The sequence below is a fragment of the Artemia sp. Qi Xiang Cuo genome, chromosome 15, assembly GCF_049724085.1.
Source record: "Artemia sp. Qi Xiang Cuo chromosome 15, ASM4972408v1, whole genome shotgun sequence".
NCBI lineage: Eukaryota > Metazoa > Arthropoda > Branchiopoda > Anostraca > Artemiidae > Artemia > Artemia sp. Qi Xiang Cuo.
The window spans coordinates 32,903,634-32,925,082 of NC_142808.1; the positions used below are offsets into that span (position 1 = coordinate 32,903,634).

The 21,449-nt window shown below is 36.7% G+C and overlaps 2 protein-coding genes across 3 annotated transcripts in view; one reads left to right on the forward strand and one right to left on the reverse strand.

Annotated features, from left to right (window-relative positions):
* Positions 1-6,344: 6,344 nt before the first annotated feature.
* Positions 6,345-9,299, reverse strand: LOC148943578 (uncharacterized). The gene is made up of 2 exons (XM_089101174.1): positions 8,655-9,299; positions 6,345-6,350 (listed from the first exon to the last, which is right to left on the reverse strand). The coding sequence occupies exons 1-2, from the start codon at positions 9,297-9,299 to the stop codon at positions 6,345-6,347; spliced, it is 651 nt and encodes a 216-aa protein (XP_088957300.1).
* Positions 9,300-11,290: 1,991 nt separating this feature from the next.
* The window catches only part of Uch-L5 (ubiquitin carboxy-terminal hydrolase L5), a 33,931-nt gene continuing 23,772 nt past the window's right edge, over positions 11,291-21,449 (forward strand). For both annotated transcript variants that reach the window (XM_089101911.1, XM_089101912.1), the window contains exons 1-2: positions 11,291-11,416; positions 18,722-18,785. In XM_089101911.1, coding sequence (XP_088958037.1) covers positions 11,344-11,416; positions 18,722-18,785 — 137 coding nt within the window. In that variant the 5' untranslated portion in view covers positions 11,291-11,343. The remainder of the gene's footprint in view (positions 11,417-18,721; positions 18,786-21,449) is intronic.

The following is a 21,449-nucleotide window of genomic DNA, read 5'->3' on the forward strand; positions in this document are numbered from 1 at the left end:
ATGACTAAAATTCCATGAAAGCCAAAAATTTTGAGAATTAAAATCTAATACCTAACAAACATAAAAGCGAGTTATTCGCCAATAACCGCGATTTTCACAAAATCCAAAAAATTATGAACTGCCATCGACGGATACTAGCGAACAACTGAGAGAGAAAAGAAAACAAGTCATTCACTCAAAAACAAAACGAACCAACAATTAAATAAGTTGGAGAAGTATGTCATCTGATTTCGGATTTTGATTATTACATTTCTTGCAGACACCCTGTTAGACCTAAGGGGTTGTTCATGTGTTTGATTATATGACTGGGAAAGTGGTTCAAGGTTTATTTCAGGGATTACTAAAGTATTGGCTTCTCGCTTTTATGGTTGTTAGGTATTTGGTTTTAATTCTTTTAATTTTTGGTTTTTATTGAATTTTATTCATCTTTTAAGTTTTTGGTTTTTTCTTCAGTTTTTTGGTTCTTTTCACATTGACTTTCCGCGTTTGTTTTTGGATACAATATTTCGTTTCGCGCTGAAGAAGAGAGACGTTTGTCCTCTCGAAATATTCGCTTTGTTGTGTTTTTTTTTTCAGTACTTTCATTTGGCCTATAAAAAACCCCATTTTTGCACGTTTTTCTTTCTTTATGGGATGTCAGGCCAATGTGGTTTATGAAATTATCTTCATATTGTCAGTATATCAGCGATTCTATTTCATAAATGAAACTATGTGTTGAGAGCGAGATGTCAATAGATTCACTTATATTTAAAAGTACTGTGTAGATTTTTTAAAATTAAATGCCAAAGTGCATGTAAAAAGAGACAAAACCTAAATTTATGTTGTAGACGTAATATTGATAGATTCAAAAGTATTTAGTTACTGCAAAAAAATCTGCTGCTATTCATTTAATTTTAATTAAAGCTGGAGCTCTCGTAGTTCTCTAAGTTTGACTGGTTGTGTTTTCACGTGAAAAGGCACGTTCTTACATTTTATTAATTAAAAAAAACTTGTTTTTTAATTAAAAAAATACATTAAAAAAAAATCAAATGAATATACGGAAAAAAATCTGTATTGTCAGTTTAATATGCATATGCTGATATTTATTCCTTAAAATTTTATTTTTGATTTCTTAAACTTAGAAAAGTGAATACATTTAAAATATTTTTTTCAGTAAAGTGCAGATTATACTCTGGCTTTTAGAAAGTATGGGGTTTAGAACCCTATTCATATTAATTTCTGCTCGTTTTGAGATTGACTCTTATTTATTTTAATTTCTGTTTGTTTTGGGTTTCATTTATTTATTGATACTGATTTGCGGTAGTTTCATTCTTGGTAGATTATTTGATTCTATTCTGTTCATTTTGGTGTAATGGAGTTTTTTAGTTTGTTTTTTTTAAACTTATGTTGTTGAAACTTATTTTGTTGAAAAAGTTTTTTTAATTAATTTCCATTGTTTTATATTGACATAGTCTTTTTCAGGGAGAAGGACTGAGCCTCTTTTACAGGCAAACAATCACCGCTCTAATATAAGCCTTTAATACCCCCGGTGTACAACTTAAAATCATTGCCTCTAATCTCTGGGGATTGTTTCAACCCCACATGTCTTGTTATATGATATTTAGGCTTTTTTTTTAATAGAATTCCCATCTCAAAATTTCTATTAGATGCATTTCGGGACAATACGACGTGTGTGTGTGAGGGGGGGGGGGGGTAACTGCTCTCCGATCACTTTGAATCTTAAGAAGATCACTAGAGCGTCTGATTACCAATCCAATGAGACCCCTTCGAAATTTATATGACCACACTTTGTATAAAAACCCTATATGTCCCCAGAGCACAACTTACAGCCCTTGCCCTGAGGGCTGGGAGGATTTGTTATCCTCAAAAACATAATTCCCAACCGTTCTGATACACTGAACAAAATGACTATCTCAAAATTGGTATTGGAAGGGTTTGGGGAAATTATGGGCGTGGGGGGGGGGGGGGCATTTGCCCTCCGATCACTTTCTACTAATAATAAAGGCACTAGTCTTCTCAGTTTCCAATCAAATGAGCCCTTTTTGTAGCTTCTATGAAACAACTTTCTATAAAAATCTTACATGCCATAAGGAAATAACTTAGGGTCCTTGTCCTGAGTACTATGGGGGAAGGATTTTCATCCTCATAGAAATAACTTTCCGGCGATTCATCTACGTGGACCGAACTAGCCATATGAATATGCTGATCAGAAATGTCTGGGGAAATGATGGGCATGTGGGGGGGGGATTCTCTCTCCAAATACTTTCGACTACTAAACAGGGCAATGCCCCTTTCAATTTCCAATCGAATGAGCCCTTTTTAAAGTTTTTACGACAACGCTTTCTATAAAAACATTATATGCCCCCAGGGCATAACTTACAACCTTAGCCCTGAGAGCTGTGGGGCTTTTCATCCTCAAAGACCTGATTTCCAGAACTTTCAATTACGTTGAACCAAATAGCTATCTCAAAATTTTAATTGGCTGTGTTTGGGGAAATGGTGGGCTTGAGAGACGGGTTAGTTACCCTCCAATCACATTCGACTATTAAAAAGGGCACTAGCCCTCTCAATTTCCAATTGAATGAGCCCTTTTTGAGGATTCGGCCACAACACTATCTATAAAAACATCACATGCCCCCAGGGCATAACTTACAACCTTTGCCCTGAGGGCTCTGGGGGGTTTTACTTCTTCAAATACATAATTTCCAGAACTTTCAACTACGCTGAACAAACTGGCTATCTCAAAACTTTTATTGAATGTGGTTGGGAAAATGGTGGGCATGAGAGGGGGGTTAGTTGCTCTCAAATCACATTCGACGGTTAAAAAGGGCACTATCCCTTTCAATTTCCAATTGAATGAGCCCTTTTTGAACCTTCTACAACAACGCTATCTGTAAAAACATTATATGCCCCCAGGGCATAACATACAACCTTAGCCCTGAGGGCAGTGGGGGTTGTCATCCTCAAAGACCTGATTTCCAGAACTTTTAACTACGTTGAACAAAATATCTATCTCAAAATTTTTATTGGATGTGTTTGGGGAAATGGTGGGCTTGAGAGGGGGGTTAGTTACCCTCCAATCACTTTCGACTATTAAAAAGGGCACTAGCCCTTTCAATTTCCAGTTTAATGAGCCCTTTTTTAAGTTTCTACTACAACGTTATCTATAAAAACCTTATATGCCCCCAGGGGATAACTAACAAACCTTTGCCCTGGGGGCTCTGGGGGGGGGGGGGGTTCTTCTTCAAATACATAATTTCCAGAACTTTCAACTACGTTGAACAAAATGGCTATCTCAAAATTTTGATTGAATGTGTTTGGGGAAATTGTGGGCATGAGAGGGGTGTTAGTTGCTCTCCATTCACTTTCGACGACTAAAAAGGGCACTAGGCCTTTCAATTTCCAATTGAATGAGCCCTTTTTGAGCTTTCTACAACAACGCTATCTATAAAAACCTTATATGCCCCCTTGGCATAACTTACAGCTTTAGCCCTGAGGGCTGGGGGGTTGTCATCCTCAAAGACCTGATTTCCAGAACTTTCAACTACAATGAACAAAACAGCTATCTTAAAATTTTGATTGGATGTGTTTGGGGAAATGGTGGGCTTGAGAGGGGGGTTAGTTACCCTCCAATCACATTCGACTATCAAAAAGGGCACTAGCCCTCTCAATTTCCAATTGAATGAGCCCTTTTTGAGCTTTCTACAACAACGTTATCTATAAAAACCTTATATGCCCCCAGGGCATAACTAACAACCTTTGCCCTGAGGGCTCTGGGGGGTTTTTCTTCTTCAAATACATAGATTCCAGAACTTTCAACTACGCTGAACAAAATGGCTATCTTAAAACTCTGATTGAATGTGTTTGGGGAAATGGTGGACGTAAGAGGGGGGTTAGTTGCTCTCCATTCACTTTCGACGATTAAAAAGGGCACTACCCCTTTCAATTTCCAATCAAATTAGCCCTTTTTGAAGTTTCGACGACAACACTATAAAACCCTTATATGTCCCAGGGCATAACTTACAACCCTTGCCCTGAGTTCTCTGAGGGGGTTATCATCCTCAAAGACCTAATTTCCAGAACTTTCAACTATGTTGAACAAAATGGTTATCTCAAAATTTTGATAGCATGTGTTTGGGGAAATGATGGGCGTGAGAAGGGGATTAGTTGCCCTTCAATAACTTTCGACTATTAAAAAGGGTACTAGCCCTTTTCAATTGAATGAGCCCTTTATGAAGATTTTACAACATCGATTTCTAAAAAAAAAAACTTACATGCTCCCAGGGCATAACTTACGACCCTTGCCCTGAGGGCTGTGGGGGGGGGGGTTGTCATCTTCAAAGACATAATTTCCAGAACTTTTAACTACCTAGAAAAAAATGGCTATCTCAAAGTTTTGATTGTTTGTGTTTTGGGAAATGGTGGGAGTGATAGGGGGGTTAGTTACCCTCCAATCACTTTCTACCATTAAAAAGGGCACTAGCCCTTTCAATTTCCAATCAAATGAGCCATTTTTAAAGTTTCTGCGACAACCCTTTCTATAAGAATCTTACATGCTCCCAGGGAATAAATTAACAACCCTTCCCCTGAGGGGTGTGGGGGGTTTGTCATCCTCAAAGACATAATTTACAGAATTTTCAACTATGTTGAACAAAATGGCTATCTCACAATATTGGTTGGATGTGTTTGGAGAAATGGTGGGTGGGAAAGGGCGGTTAGTTGCCCTCCAATCACTTTCAACTATTAAAAAGGGCATTAGCCAGTTCAATTTCTAATCGAATGAGCCCTTTTTGAAGTTTCTACGACGAAGCTTTCTATATAAACCTTATATGACCCCAGAACATAACTTAAGACCTTTGCCCTGAGGGCTTTGGGCGGGGGGGGGGGGTTGTCATCCTCAAAGACCTAATTTCCGAAACTTTCAACCACGTTGAACAAAATGGCTATCTAAAAATTTTGATTGGATGTTTTTGGGGAAAAGGTGGGCGTGAGAAAAGGTTGCCCTCCAATCACTTTCTACTATTAAAAAGGGCACTAGCCGTTTTGAATTTCCGATCGAATGAGCCCTTTTTCAAGTTTTTTACGACAAAGCTCTCAATAAAAACCTTATATTCCCCGAGGGCATAACTTATAACCCTTGCCCTGAAGACTATGGGGGGATGTCCTGCTCAAAGACATAATTTCCAGAACTTTCAAATGCGTTGAACAAAATGGCTAGCTCAAAATTTTTATTGGATGTGTTAGGGGAAATGGTGGGCGTGGAAGGGGTGTTAGTTGCCCTCCAATCGTTTGTGACTATTTAAAAGGGCACTAGCCATTTCAATTTCTAATCAAATGAGCCCCTTTTGAAGTTTCTACGACAGCGCTTTCTATAAAAACCTTATATGCCCCCAGGGCATAACTTACAACCCTTGCCCATTGGGTTATGGGAGGGGGTTGTCGTCCTCAAAGACCTAATCTCCAAAACTTCCAACTACATGGAACAAAATGGCTATCTCATAATTTTTATTGGATGTGTTTGGGGAAAAGGTGGGCGTGAGAGGGGGGTTAGTTGCCCTCCAATCTCTTTCGACTATTAAAATGGGCACTAGTCCTTTGAATTTCCAGTAAATGAGCCCTTTTTCAAGTTTCTACGGCAAACCTTTCAATAAAAACCTTATATGCCCCCAGAGCATAACTAACAACCCTTGCCCAGAGGGATGTTGGGGGGGGGGGGCGCTTCATTCTCAAAGACCTAATTTCCAGAACTTTCAACTACATAGAACAAAATGGCTACCTCAAAATTTCGATTGGATGTGTTTGGAGAAAAGGTGGGCGTGAGAGGGAGGCTATTTGCTCTCCAATCTCTTTCGACTATTAAAAAAGGCACTAGCCCTTTGAATTTCCAATCGAATGAGCCCTTTTTCAAGTTTCTACGACAAAGCTTTCAATAAAAACTTTATATTCCCCCAGGGCATAACTTACAACCCTTGCCCTGAGGGCTGTGGGGAGAGTGTCCTCCTCAAAGACATAATTTGCAGGTCTTTCAACTGCGTTGAACAAAATGGTTATCTCAAAATTTTGATTGGATGTGTTTGGGGAAATGGAGGGCATGGAAGCGGTGTTAGTTGCCTTCATAGGCAGCGCTATTGCGCTGCCTATGATGACAACGTCTCTAAGAAGCAATGCATTTGTCTATATCATTGACGCATGCTGAATGCATAGAAATTTGTCCTGACAATATTTCTTTAGTTGTCATTATAGGCTATCATACGGTGGAACAAAGAAAATAAGAGACGTAATCAATTTTATTAGAGTTGATTTGAAATAAAGTAGCATCTGATTTGAATTGAATTTCGCTCCATTCAAATCTGCAAACAAGAAAAGATTATCAGTGAAAAGTCAGATTTAGGAAGGCAACAATGTAATTATTTTGAACCCTTTCACAGAATACGCGCTTCAGTTAGTCAGCTGGGTTCAGTTTTGAGGCGCTAATCACTAAAAGGTACCTCACAAGTGAAGCAAAATCCCAATTTTCGAGGTGGTACGAGCTAGAAAAATTGAATCAAAGCTCTCAATTGCTTGTGAATTTTTAATTGCTTATAGCTCATTGTATCAGTTTTTTATGACGAAGAAAAGAATATTTACCTTAGTTTTGTTTATCAGAACCCTTGCGACCGCTCAAAGTTATCTTTTTCAGGCATATAATTCCCTAGACTACACTGCCGTTTCATTTGTAAAATGAAATTGTGATAACTTCATTTTATAAATGTCCATGTCAGATGTCCATGATGTCCATGGCATTCAGTTGTCCTGCTTGACATCTGAAAGCCTTTATCAACGAAAAAAAAAAAAAAAACTAGATTAAATAGTTGACAAAGGCCAGAAAATAACACAAAAAAATTACGTACAAAAAATGGAAAGAAACTCATCTGGCAAGCCAAAGTTTTCTAACGAAATCGGGTATGCTGATGCATTCACAGCCTAAATCCATAATACAGCGTTATATACTATTATCGAGGTCCGTAAGATATCTTCTGATAAGAAATTATCTGATAAGATTATGTAATTAAGCAAATCAAGATTAACTGCTGTATACTATTTTGTAGGTGCAAAAAATACTTGACTAAACTTCAGAATAGGACACAATAGTTCCGTCTAGATCTATGTCTTCCGCATGTCACCAGATCGGATTGTGGTTAAAAATAAAACTAGTTTTTTCAAATGTGATTTTCTTTCGTCTTTTTGTCATTTTTTTTTGTTATTTTCTAGTGTGTTAATTGTTTAGTCTAGTTTTTTTCTATCTTCTCTCACTCTTTTTATTAACTAAAGGATCCCAGATGTGAAGCAGAAAAATCCAGGCTGTTATTAGTGTACATCTCCATAGTTTTTTTTTTGTTTTTTTTTTTACCATTTATCACTACCTTATTTATAGTTTTAACGCGTTTTCTACTTTTAATTCATTTTAACTGTTGCAGAAGTGCCATGTATTGTTATTAAAAATCCTTTTTTCAGAGTTTGGGTGACTATTGGGTCGAGTTGTTCCTTGCTTATAGTTCGTTCCACGAACTGTTTGATTGATTGGAAAGGATCTAGTGTGAATATTCCACACTATATTTTTCTCCCCATCTCTAGATTTTGAAAATACGTTTTGTAGGTATTTTCAATGAAATTAAGCTTCTTCTCGATATTTTTGTTTAACGAAATCGATAAAACAACAATACTACCCCCTTAGATTTTGAAGTATATATTTTGTCCCTCCCTTTACACTTTCGTCAATTGACGCCCCTAAAACATTATCAAAGATGATAAATCACAGGTCACAGTGGATACAGTTTGCGAATGCTTTTATACTCACCTTTGCACAAAAAGGTTACATCCATATATAGAGAAATTAATTTATGATAACCAAAAAACACGCATTTCCATGCTACTTAGCATCTTCCCATCAACTTGTCCTCTTAGCACACTTACTTTGAACCTAATAGCTAGTGGTTAAATCAATTTAAACAGAGCCAAGTAGAAAACCCCTTGGATTTGTTTATGTGTCAAGATGTACTTCAAAAGCTGTTGTAATGTAACAGCTATTCTGCTCTTTGATGATGGTATTTCAGTTTGGAGAGCTGGATGCGATGTACTCTAGAAGGACTGTGTTCATTAAACACATGATATAGAATGAAATATCCAAAAATTCTATCGAAATGTTTCGCTCTATTTTTTTACGCTATTTACAAGGATATTGAATGTCGCAGTTTAGAAAGCAAACATAAATTGGTTTCGGAGTTTAGCTCAAATTTCAGAGAAAATATGTGTTTGCTTAAGTATTGGTTCCAAACAAAATATTCGTCTCTATCCCTTTTACAAACCACCAGAAAGACCAACAAAATCACCCGAGTACTTATCAAGGGTAAACAAAAATTGCTTAACATCGGAGTTACAGGATGTTCGTCTGGACAGACGTCTCCCCTTAAGCTTTCTTAAAATGACGAGACTCCTGTATTTTTCCATTTTATGCAGATTAGTGTGACGTTTGTAAGACAGGTTTCTGTCAGGATTGAATATGCCACTCCTTAGGTCTACTAATAGAGCCATTTGACTGGGGAAAACCCGGAGGAATTACTTGACTTGACTTAAGGCTCCTGCCGCGTTGGGGGTGGCGTAGAGAGCGTCGCAACTCTGCTCCTCCAGGCTGATGGGTCTGCTGCTATTAGTGGGGCCTCGTCGACAGCAATGTTATCCACCTCCAGGAATTTGTTGAGGCTAGCCTTCCACTTTATCTTAGGTCTGCCCTTCGGGCGAGACCAGGCATGAACTTCATCGTCAATATCGTGGACTATACGAGCTGGGGTTTTCGTTAGTATACGGAGGAGTTGTTTGGAGCATCTGAGAGTACGCTGCGCTGTTTGGACGGAGAAATGTACTTTGGAGGTGAGTGCTAGCAACCTTGCGTTACTTACAAAATCGTCCCATCGGAGTCTCTCAATCCGACGGAGCTGTTTTGACTGGCAGACGTCTATCGTGCTGAAGATTGTTGATTTGAGAGGCCAGGTTTCCGCTGCATAGAGGAGGACCGAGCTTACGGATGTATTATGAACTTGCATCTTCGTGCGCCTAGATATATGCGGCATTCTCCAGAGATTGTTGAGCCTTCCGACGATAGACGAGGCTTTTGAAATTCGGCTGCACACCTCTTCCTCTATAGATCCGTCATTAGACAACGCAGAGCCAAGATAAGTGAAGTTTTTTACAACCTCAACAGGACCTCTGCAAACAGTTATGTTCTCAGGGGGCGAGACTGGGCTTGGGGGCTCAATTGCCATTATCTTCGTTTTAAGCCAGTTTATTTTTAGCCCCACTTTTGCTGCTTATTCCTTTAGGACTTCCAGAGCGTCAGTCAACTGGTCGATCGAGTCAGCAACGAGACCAAGATCGTCTGCGAAGTCAGAGTCCATCAGAATGCGATTTCCAAACTGCAGACCCAAGGGCAAGTGATTTTTTGTTCGTGTCATAACATGGTTTATCACGCAAATGAACAGTTCCGGGTTGGCGGCACACCTTTGTCGTACACCGGTTTTGATGCGAAATGTCGTGCACCGTTTCCCGTTAACTTGGACGCAACTCACGGTCTCTTCGTAAAACTTTTCAGACAACTTGCAGCATTTTCCTGGTCGACCAGTTGACCAAAATATCATCCAGAGCGAGTAGCAATCCACCGAGTCAAACGCAGTCTTGAAAGAATTAGCTGTAGTATTTTATTAATAAACATCAAAATGTTTATGGCAGGATAATTAGGGTAGAAGCACGAATGTACTCTCTTGTGCCAATTTACTAGATTCGATCCAACTTTTGATTCCTTTCAGTCAGAAGGGTCAAGGGGGTTTTGTTAGTGAAATAAACAAGAAAATCCGAAGAGGATGCACTATTGTTGCTATAATTGCCATGCTCGGTGGGTTTTTTCTAGTATCTGGCCTATTTATCCTCGTAAAATCCTCCCCTCCCTACTGAAAATTTCCACTTGGAAAACCACCCCGTTCTTTTGGATAATTCTTGGCGGACAACTTGCCCTTAAAAAATTCGCCCCATATGTAAAACTGAGCAGCCAAAGAGAAAATAAGACAGATAAAAAAATGATGATGACACTTTCCTTAAAAGTAGTCTCAAAATTGATTAACATGTCCTTGATTGTTCTTGAGGTAACTCCAACCAAATTTCAAATTAATGTTGACACTTTAGTGTGGAAGGTACATGGAACTCAAAAATGGTATATGCCTCTGATAGCCCCCACCCTGTGTTTCCTAAGACGCAAATTACTCATCTCATAAGTGGCAAGTTAATTGAAGCTCGGAGAATAGGAATAAGCCTCTGAAAGTCAGTATCCTTATATTCAACTCGTCCAAGGTAATTTTTTCGTAAATTTCAAGTCGTTCAGTTAAAAACAGCTCCTTACCTTTTTAGAGAAAAGTTGGTTATGGGAGGTGTTCTTGGAGGCACAAAAAAGCGGCGTTTCGCCCTCTGATCTCCGAAATAGAAAATTCGTATGTCATTCCACTTCAAATAAGGCAGAGCATGCTTACTTTTTTGTGCTAAAATTTTGATATTGAGATGTATAGGTGGTTCGAGGAGCCAAGGTTTGACTTTCTACCTTTAGTCATACAGTTGGAAAATCATTATGCGTTTTCAGTTTAAACGTGCTTACCTTTCCAGTTACAAGTTGGAAGTCAGAGGAGCCTATCTCACTTTCGTTCTAATTATTTCACTTCACGCATGATTTTATATAGCACAATTTCACTTCAAGTAAGTTCCAACATGCTTACCGTACTTAAAAAAATTGGTAGGGAAGGAAGAGGTTGGGGCTCGGAAGGCTCAAGTGCAATAAAACGACAGGGAACAGAATAGATTTGAATATTTTATTTAGACACAATTTATGCATACAAGTTTGACATTCAATACTCACATCTATTGGCATATTTAGTTTATATCACCAGTGGCATACACCCCTTCTGTAGGATAGACCAAATGAATTTTGTAAGTTTAGATTCACCATTTTTTTTATTTTTTTTTGCATATTGGTAGCACAACTTATGTTATTAGAGTTTTTGGTACTATTAGCATGAGTTGCTCATTAATTACAATTCATTACCATAAACTGTTTATGAATAGAGACCCGGATGTCACTGTTTGGTACATATTCATTCCATTTTTGGATTTCAAAAATGTAAATTCCGACAAATTCTGTTTTGCCGTCGTATCTAACTCATTGCTTTCTATGGCCCTAGGCCCTAGGTAGCACCAAAAATTTGACTAATTTCGCAGTCCCGTAAGAAGGAGAAGAAAATAATCGAAATTTTATGCCTAGCTATCCAAATGTCTGATGCTGGAAATTGGTGCCTTATAGAAAGTGACCCTGGGGTATTCTCTGAGCTTATTAGGGAGTTCGGTATGTACCATTGATCATCAGACCTAGTTTGTATTCTTTCTATTATTTATCTCTCATCAACTCAGGGTTTGGAATACCAATATGAAAAAAAAACAACATAGGCTATGCCTACTTTTGTACATAGCCTGGGTTTTTATCTATAGGCCTATTACAAAAGGGGGGGCCTGGATGTATTTGTGATGATTGCACATATTATACATGGAAAGAAAGTTAAATAGAGAAGTGGAATGAAATTATTCTTTTTCTATTGCCTAGGCTACAGTGTTCAACTCAGAAAAGGTATTTTGCACCAAGATTACCCCAATCAGTTTGTCAAAATCTATATAAGGTAGGAAACCAAGAACTGGTTCTTAAGTACATAGACTGCCAAAAATTTACCAAAATTGCTGCAATTACAAACTGAGAATCAGAGGATTATAGCTTATTCGGTAAAATTCTACTTTAGCTACTTTTGACTATCTTGGAAAGGGGTTAGGTTAAGAAAATGAAACTTTCAGGGATGGGTCTACAGGTGAAAGTATGTCCCGGGAAGATATTTTGAAGTACCCACCTCCACTCCTTCTCCCTCTAGAGGGTCCTGACCTTTGATGACCTTTAAAAAATATGTGAGTTATAGAAGTGAAACCTAGCAAAGTAGATCTTCTGCTTAAATGAAGTACAACAAAATTGTTTTCAGCTTCACAACTTTGCTCAATCCCAATTTATAAGGTTTTAAAGATAGCAAATACATTTCCTAAATTTTGGAAATAAACTGTTTATATGTCTTAAAATTCTGCTCAAATAACTGAAATTGCATTTTCAGAGCTAAAGCCAGAGACATAGAAACTGATAACTGAAAATTAAGGTAAAATGTTGTTTTGTCAAAATTACAATGGGTATAGGCCTGTCATGTAGGCAAATTTCAGGACCCTCAATAGAGAGAAGGAGGGGAGGTGAGTACTTCAAAACAACTTCCTGGGACATACTTTAGCCCATAGACCCATCCCTGAAAGTCTCATTTTCCTAACCTAACCCCTTCCCAAGATAGCCAAAAGTAGCTAAAGTAGAATTTTACCGCTTATTCCCCTCACACTGAAAATTTACCCCTAGAAAATCTGGTAAATTTCTAGTGGGCCTTATAATTTGGCTAAGATGAAAGTGAAAATGTCATTTGATGCCTTTTTTATGCTCTTTCATAATTCAATAATTGCTTCTGGGGCTAATTGCATTTCTAGCCCTTAAAGGGGCCCCAAAGATATTTTATAGGTAAATATTTACCAAATCATATTATTGAGTTACAACTATAGTGAATAGGCCTATACCACTCAATGCCTTTTTTTACACTCTTTACAAATATAATAATCATTTTTGTCAGAAATGAATTTTAGTCCCCATCCCTATAGCCTATATACCAATTCAGGGTTTATATTTGCACATTCGGGGGGGGGGGGGAAGTTTAAACTTACCTCTCATTTACATCAGAAATAAAATTACCCCCACCCCCCGAATGTGCAAATATATAACCTGAATTGGTATATATAGGGGTGGGGGCTAAAATTCATTTCTGACAAAAATGATTATTATATTTGTAAAGAGCATAAAAAAAGGCATCAAGTGGTATATTCACTTTAGTTGTAACTCAATAATATTATTTGGTAAATATTTACTATTTTATATGAATAATAAAAGAGCATAAAAAAGTATCAAATGATGTTTTCACTTTCATCCTAGTTAAATTATATGGCCCACTGTAAATTTACTATGAAAGTTACCCCCCCCCCCTTAATGTGCAAATATATGCCCTGAATTGTCAACAACAAAGTTCTAAATCACAAAATTCAGAGCTATTTTTGTTGATAGCATTTGAAAAACTTGAAACAGTAGGAAATAGTTTATATTTGGGGCCTAATAGATAAGGTTTTAATTGTTACAAATAAATATTTTTGGAACATATTAATCTTGAACAACTTGTTTATAAACTAGTGATATGTTTTTAACCAATTTTTAATAACTTAACTATTGTTGATAACTTCTTAGTGTACTTACAAAATGAAATATCTTTGGGACCCCTTTAAGGGCTCAAGATGCAATTAGCCCCAGAAGCAATTATTGAATTATGAAAGAGCCTAAAAAAGGCATCAAATGACGTTTTCACTTTCATCTTAGCTAAATTATAAGGCCCACTAGAAATTTACCAAAAATCCCCCCTAAATGTAAAATTAAACAGCTAAGTGGAAATTAAGATGAATAAAAAGAATGAAGAAAAGTATAGAATTATGTACAATATTTCATGAAGAAGGGGTGGTGGTTCATTGTGTAGGTGGGGGGAGGGTACCAGATGCCAAAAACAGCACTTTTAATGCCCAAATTGTCTAAATCTCAATGAGCCTTCAGATAGATGCAGGAAGGGGGAAGTAGAAATTAATTCCTTTGGAAATGGGGCTAATGTACAAAACATTATTCAAAGATGTGTCCCTTTGAAATTAGTCCCTCCTCTAAAAAATGGGGCTAAAAAAGACTAAATATTAATTAAAATATAGCTACAATGTTGTTTCCCACCAAGCCAAAGCTAATATTGTCAGGTATAAAGACCTTGAAAAATGGTTATTGTCTCATGTTTGTGATACAAGATCATGAGTGTGGTGATAAGACTAAAGTACTCCAAATTTTCCCAATTGGCCTGAAACTTCTGTGAAAATTTGAGGTAAGGGAACCCCAAAACAGAAAAAAAATATAAAAAATATAGCTTCCCCTCAAAATTAAGCTCTAAAAAGGGCCAAAAAAGTGTCAAAGACCTTTTTTCCACCCATTTCCAATTGAAGGGGCTATTTTAGAAACTTGGAATGTGGATTATCCCATTGAAAATTGGAAGTTCTTGTGTCATTTTAAAGGCCAAGAGCTACTGGAAGGCAATTGACCTCTATCCTGGTTCCTTTTCTGCTATCCAGCCACCTCTAACCCTAATGATATCAAGTCAAATTTTGAGATATATATTTTGTTTAAAAACATTGGAATGTCTAATAAGTTTGCCTTCAGGGTTGGTATCATTCCCACAGCCCCAATGTGAAACTTCATCTTACCCTGCTACTATAACAGCACCCAGAAACACAAAAAAAAGAACTAAAATAAAATCAAAATGTAAAAATAAATACCATAAGCCATTCTACACCACATGTCCTGCCTATATTTTGGAATATTGGTAGAATTCTCCAAACTCCCATCTTTTCTTCATTATTTTAATTTGTCATACTTCCTGTGTTCCTGCTCAATTTTACAGGGTGGGATTTTCCATGAGGTTTTTCACAAGGCAAATTTTCTGGAGGGTAATGAGCCTAGCACCAAAAACAAGGTTCCAGCAGATCAATATCTCTGCTTTTTTAATGTCAGTATTCTCATTTTCTTTTTTTATATTATTAATTTTATTCTTGTGTATTGAATTCAGATTTTACAATTTTACTTGCAGTTCCCAAAAATATTAGACTTCCTACCTTGTCTCACAAGAAGTCTATATAGCTTTGTGATCACTATTACTTGTCTACTGGAATTTAATTAAAGCAAAATTTGATTCATTCAATACCTGATTGTTGTACAAATGCTTCTGATTTAATGCAAGATAGCTTCTTATGATGTTTATGAATTAGAAACACGTGGCCTTCTGTATTGCAGGCAGTCATGTCATTTGCATAACTTAATTAGGGGGGGGGGCATCATCTTACATTAAAGTAGCACAAAATTTGCATCTGCTTTATAAGTTCCTAATAAATGAATAACCGCCTATTTTAGTCAGACCTAGTTTCTTGCAGTAAAAGTTATATTGCTTAGTTTCATTTGGCTGAGTTGAGTGTGGAATGAATTCAATATATGTTGGGTGTAATTGAGCTACATCAGAATGAGCTGAAATGGAACCATGAAATAACCTTGCCTATTATTGTCCTAATCAATAAGTACAAGACAGGATAAAATAAGTAAAGAAAAATTTTTGACATCAAGAAGGATCTTGGTATTCTAATAGACAACCAACTCAACTCCATGCACATACAAGAGAAGTTGTTACTAGCAGCTTTCTCACTGTTGGAGCTATTCAGAAAATAATCTCCATTGAACAACTGATTCTGATTCCAATGCTATTATAAGACAAAAGTTGGAAGTTAAACTTCATATACCATTGCTACAGTACAAAATGGGCACTTCATTTGAAGAAAGGGTACAAACACAAACACCAAAATTGGTTAAGCATATTATATTTAGGGCTAAAATTTAAAACAAAAAACATAAAACTCTAAAATTATGTTGTCTGGTGTACCAAAGAAACATAGGGGAAATTTACCAACATTTAAGTTATCACAATTCAATACACTTCCACTTTTTTCACTCTTGTTACCAGAACACAAACCAAAAGCCAGTCTGAAGAAATCATGAATTATCAGGCAACAAAAAGAATCAGTGCAAGTTTCTGAAACCTGGTTTCAGCTGTGAAACCTGGCGACTCTTTTTTTGGGAAAAAAAATCAATAAAGGTGGAAGTATTTAAAAGGTCTCATGCTGGAGGGCAGATGAACCATAAGGAAATTTAGCAGACAAGTAGTATTATATGGAATGATTAAGATGCACCTTTGGCTATTTCTTATTACTTAGCCACTACTTGTCAATCTTGACTATCTTTACTCCATTGAAGAAAAGTGCAAGCAGGCAAAGCTTTAGTGTTGTGACCATTAGACATCACATATAATTCTCTCAAATTTTTACCAGACTAACAATTCTGCTGTGGCAATCAAATACTTAGGAGAGAGGGGTATATGCAGGGACAGATTTTGGAAAACCTCCAAAATGTATGGTTAACATTGGAGTAGTAAAATGGTTTATGGCTCAAATGAAAGCCCCAGAAACTGCTGCATAAACTGTGATTTTTACAGATTTTTCTTGTATAGCTAGAAGAAAAAAATGGGGGTGTCCCGGCTTATACCATTTGTCCTGCTATGTACCAGGGATGGTATATCTTGGGACACAAGTTTGTATACTCTGGGACATAGCAAAAAGATTCATTTATTGGTAGAAAACTTTGACTATTCATCATATAAAAACTGCATTAAAAAATTGGCTTCAAAAGTAAAAATATTTTAGGCAGCAAAGATGAAGCATGATTCTGCTCTGGAAGCTGTACCAGGTGCTAGGGTAGGAGGCCACAACTTTTTCAAAATGTCTTCCCTTGGATAAAATATTGAGTCTTCTCAATTTGGCCACTTCCACTTTCTTAGACCAGCCATGCACATGACACTCACTCTGACACTATTCTTGTTTTTCTCTTGGACAGACCCAGGAAAATACTCTCCTTTGTGAACAACTTTAACAAAATCTCCAGTAAAGACACTGCCAAAGATATCTTCCTCTTTCTCACATTCATCTTCCAATTCATCTAGTTATCACTGTCATTATCAAGATTCATTTTCTCATCATCACTTCCTTCTGAATCCACAAATAGCTTTGTTTTGTCTGGTCTTTTTTTGCTTTTCCAGCTCTTCCAACAGTCCCAACTTTTCCTCTAGCCCTGCCACCCCATGCTTTCTTATCTTTTCTTTTGACTTCTTGGTCTTCAATCTGTCTTTTCACAGGAGTGTCAGTAAGAATCTTTGTAAGGCCTTTCTTCCTGCCTCTATCACTCAGTAAGCATGGGTTGGCTTTAGGGTATGGCCAAACTTGTTCTGGTGTCACAGTAACTGAAATTGGTATAGAGGATTGTTTGGGCCCACTTGTACTTGGGGTTTTGGCCAGGTTGTTTCCTGGTTCAACTGAATCCAAAGCATCAGGTTGCGGTCTGTCAGTTACAGCAGAGGTTAGAAAATCCTTTTCTGTAAAGATGTCTGGGTTTTAGGGCTGTATTCCTGCCTTTTTGAAGCCCCTCATTATGTTGTTTGGTGTGAAAGATACAGGGAGGCTTTAGCCAACAAGAGAGGCAATATTGTATATTGTCATGGTCTTCCCTGGGTTAGACAGCATCCAGTTGTCCATAGCCTTGTTGTATTGGCATTTGAAGAGAAAATACATGCAAATGAGAGAGAGAGAGGAAAAAACTATTACTGTATTCTCTGAACTCAATATAAGAACTGGAGATAATTACCAAACCTTGCCCCTAGAACAGCCAAGTTGCCTAGGGGCTGTGGGTGGATTCTACCTGTAAACATGCTATTTCCAGCAAATCCAAGCCCTCACTGGTTGCAACATCAACTCAAATGAATCAACTTTATTACTGTACCCTTTTCTCTCCTTGTCAATTTTGACCAAAATTGACTCATCCATAGAACTACACAGTTACAATTTGTGACTGTAACTGCCTACACAATCAAAGAAAAAGAAAATGGTATTACCACTATTAAGAGAAAACTCAAGATTACCACAAAGAGGAAAGGGCGTAGTTACAAACCAAAAAAGAAAAAAAAGAAAAAGGACATTTATCTTAAAAAATAAGAACAGAAGGTTCCAACATTTGGTATATCATTCCCATTACATACCACTTGTCCTTGTCCCTGTATATGCTTGCAAATTGGGTCCGATTTTTTTACTGTTGCATATTTTTCCACAATATGGCCACACAACATGGCCTGATGTTTTAGCTTTTGTTTGCTATCTTACTCACACAATTTCTGCAAACCATTACAAAATAAAGCACAAAAAACTATTTTCCAAATATTTTTTTGGGGGGTATAGCTGAAACTTCAAGTCAATTCTCTCAAAAACGAAAATAGCAACTTACCAAAATGATAGAACTGTCATGTCTGCCATTGAATGAACTATTCTAGGTGGTTTTATTGGATTTTTTAAGGAATGCTAGATGGCAGATAAGTACTCTGTCCCACCTTATAAGGGTGTCTACACCACAATAAGACATTTTGAGCAATAATTCTTTAATTGACTTGGTTCAGAATATCAGTCTTTGTATTCCTAAAGTCTTCTTTAAAATTTCCAAGTGAGTCTCTTCCAAACTTTAATGTTGATCATTATTTATGTTCAAGAATATTGATTTGTATTTAACTTCTCTGTTTGATGTTCACCCCTTAATTTCCTGCCCCTAGTTACAAGGGTTTATGTTGCATAGTAGCTTTTTTGGCATATGCTTGTATTGCAAGCCTTTGTTTCTTAAGCATATGGAGAAGGGAAGGGACTCCTTTTAATTTTAAAAATTGTTATTGTACTGCTCTACTCTAGAATTTTAGTTTAAAATTAGGGTTGGTCCCATAATTTTTTTTTTTTTTTCTCCTTTAATTATTTTCCTGTGTTTACTTGTGCTCTGAAAGTTTTGTTGCCACATTCTATCATAATAATATATTTTTAGGGGTAGAAGGTATTCAAGTTGAAGAACTATGGGACTTGGAAGATTCATCATTTGACAAATTAAAGTAAGCTATATCACATTTATAATGCATAGTTTCTGTAATCAATTGCTTCTTGCTCTGTAATAGCAATGCTGCAGTCCCCATATGTTGATTAATCACTTTAATTATTTGCTTCTGATTAGGTATACTCACAGCAAATCTACTATTATAATTTTGTAGCATCAGGACTCATTCAATTTGAAAGTTCTAGTACCCTTTTTTAAGATTTGAATTTGTTATTGCTACAATAAGATACAATTTGTGACAAAAAATTGTATCAACTGCTAGTTAGAAAACCTGTTTAATCTTTTCAGGAGCATGCACATATAATACCATGTTGGCTACTAAAACAGCATTTTGAATTGAGTCAGTAAATATATGCATGTCTTGCTCTTGGGAGGGGGGGGAGAATGATAAAAAGTATTCATTGACTACTTCTTTTTCTTTCAGTGAGAGACCCTTCCTTCTTTTTCTCTCTCTTGTGTGCAACTAGGATGTGAATCATATCAGTAAACACATCTCCCTCTGTCAGATGACATTTTTGATGGTTATCACTGCCAGAACTGACAAAATATTAGTAAATCATTACAGCCTTGCTTGTGCAAATAGCCTACAACAGCAAATAGGCTTTGTAGCTAAAAACTCTAACAATAGTCAGTAGGTCTGAGAAGGAGTCTTCCAACAAAAATAGGGAATCTTTTCAAGACCTTTATACATATTTTTTTTTCTTTACTGATTGTTTGAATGATAAGGGGTATGTCACAAAGTGATTTGCAGTCAGATCCAAAGATTCTAAAATACTGTCCTATCCTACCATGTTTTGATCATGCTGGAGAAATTGGATTGAAACTTGTGGGATATATGGAAGGTTAAAAGAAACTAGTAACTTAGAAGAAAAAGAAGAAACTCAAAAAAGAGGTTTTTGAAGTGGTTTTAGGAAGAAACAAAAATGTGATTTTTGGGGAGAAGTAATAATTTTTGGAAATTTGGGTATTTAAACTTTATTTTGGGGAAATTGGAGAATTTTGGGATTTTCACAAAAAAACTCAAGCATTTTCTCGAAAATTTGGGGATAGTTGAAGCATCTTGGCTTAGTCTCAGATCTGGAGCTTAAATGTCTTAAAGGCAAACAAATAGTACTGTTGTAAATTCAGCTCTAGCAACATTAGTGGTTCGGCTGTGTCCAGTGGATGAGTTAAATTTGTCATCTGAAAGTAGTCTTTGAACACTGAGTCCCTGGTTCTTACCTTTGAAGCTGTTCTGTAAAGAGGTGGAGGGAAAACTTTCTTCTTTACTTCCTTCTGACCATTGTTTTCTGTGCAGAAAGCCACAAGGTATACAGAAGATGTTTCCCCCCTTTTACTGTGAGAGAAGCCCAAGATGACCTTCTAGAACAGCTGAGTCTTAATTAAAATAGATTAAGTATTGAAATTAATGTACTGGGATTTCATCAGAGAATAAGTAGTTAATGTCTAAACTTGTGATGCCCTTAAAATGCTTACTATAAGAATCCATAGTATGGGTTGCTATTTGAATATTTGAGAAACTTTTTCAACAAATTTTAATCCCAACACAAACATTATTTTTAATTTAGTTTTATTGCTTCTGAAGTTGACATAAAAAATAAAACTTCTTTGACAACCTGGACAAAGTTACACTCTTTTTAATTATTTAAATTGTAAGAGCAGAAATAGCAACAGCAGTAGCTCCAAAAGTTTTAACTTAATACCCCCAGTCGTTCTTGATGTATTGCTAAGGTTGCTCATTGTCAACCATTTAACACAAAGCCTTTTGATTTATTTTAAACCAGCATCTACTTTTAAAGCATAATGGGCCAATTGCATAATTATGGGGGGTTGACATGCCTAATATTCCTAAGGACATAGTTGCTGGACTCTTCTAATATGCTAAACAAAATGGCTGCCTCAAAGTTTTGACTGGATACGTTTGAAAAATTAATGAGCTTGAGAGAAGGACTGCTTGCCCTCCCATCTCTTGTTGCCTTTAAAAAGGGCACCAGAACTTCTAGTTTTGAATTGAATTAGCTCCTTTAAAAGTTTCAATGATATTTTTATCTATTATAGAGTGGTGCTGCTTATGATATGGCTTATATGCCATTTTGAAAACCTACATGCCTAAAGTTTTTTTCCTTTAATTGAAACTCCTAAACGTTCCCTAAAAGTTTCATCATTAAATACCTTTAGCATCATCAGTTACATTAACTGTAGTGGTAGTATTAAAATTATACATATAGTGCCTTCTGGCTAGCTCAAAATCCCCCACAACTTACCCATAAAGGTCTAAATTAATAATATAAGTTGACAATGTGGGGAGGTTGACATCCCAAAAGACATAATTACTGGACCTTCCAATAATGCTGAACAAAATAGTTCTCTTAGAATTTTGATTGAATGTGTTTTGGAGAATGATATGATTGTGGGGGGATGCTGGTTGTCCTCCTCTCACATTTGAATCTTAAAAAGGGCACTAGATCTTCCAACTTCTAATCAAATGAGCCCCGTTCAATTCGAAGTTTATACAACCATCTGTTCCATAAGAACCTTATTTGCCTGGGGTATAACTAACAACTGTTGCACCTGGGCTCTGGAGGGTTGTTTCCACTTTGAAGCTATTGCTATATGCTCTTTGGACTATTGTGAACAAAATGGCTTTCTCACAATTTTGATT

What these genes read in the sequence shown, in the direction of transcription:
- LOC148943578 (XM_089101174.1), bottom strand. Translation starts at nt 9,299, where the DNA reads ATGGCAATTGAGCCCCCAAGCCCAGTCTCGCCCCCTGAGAACATAACT.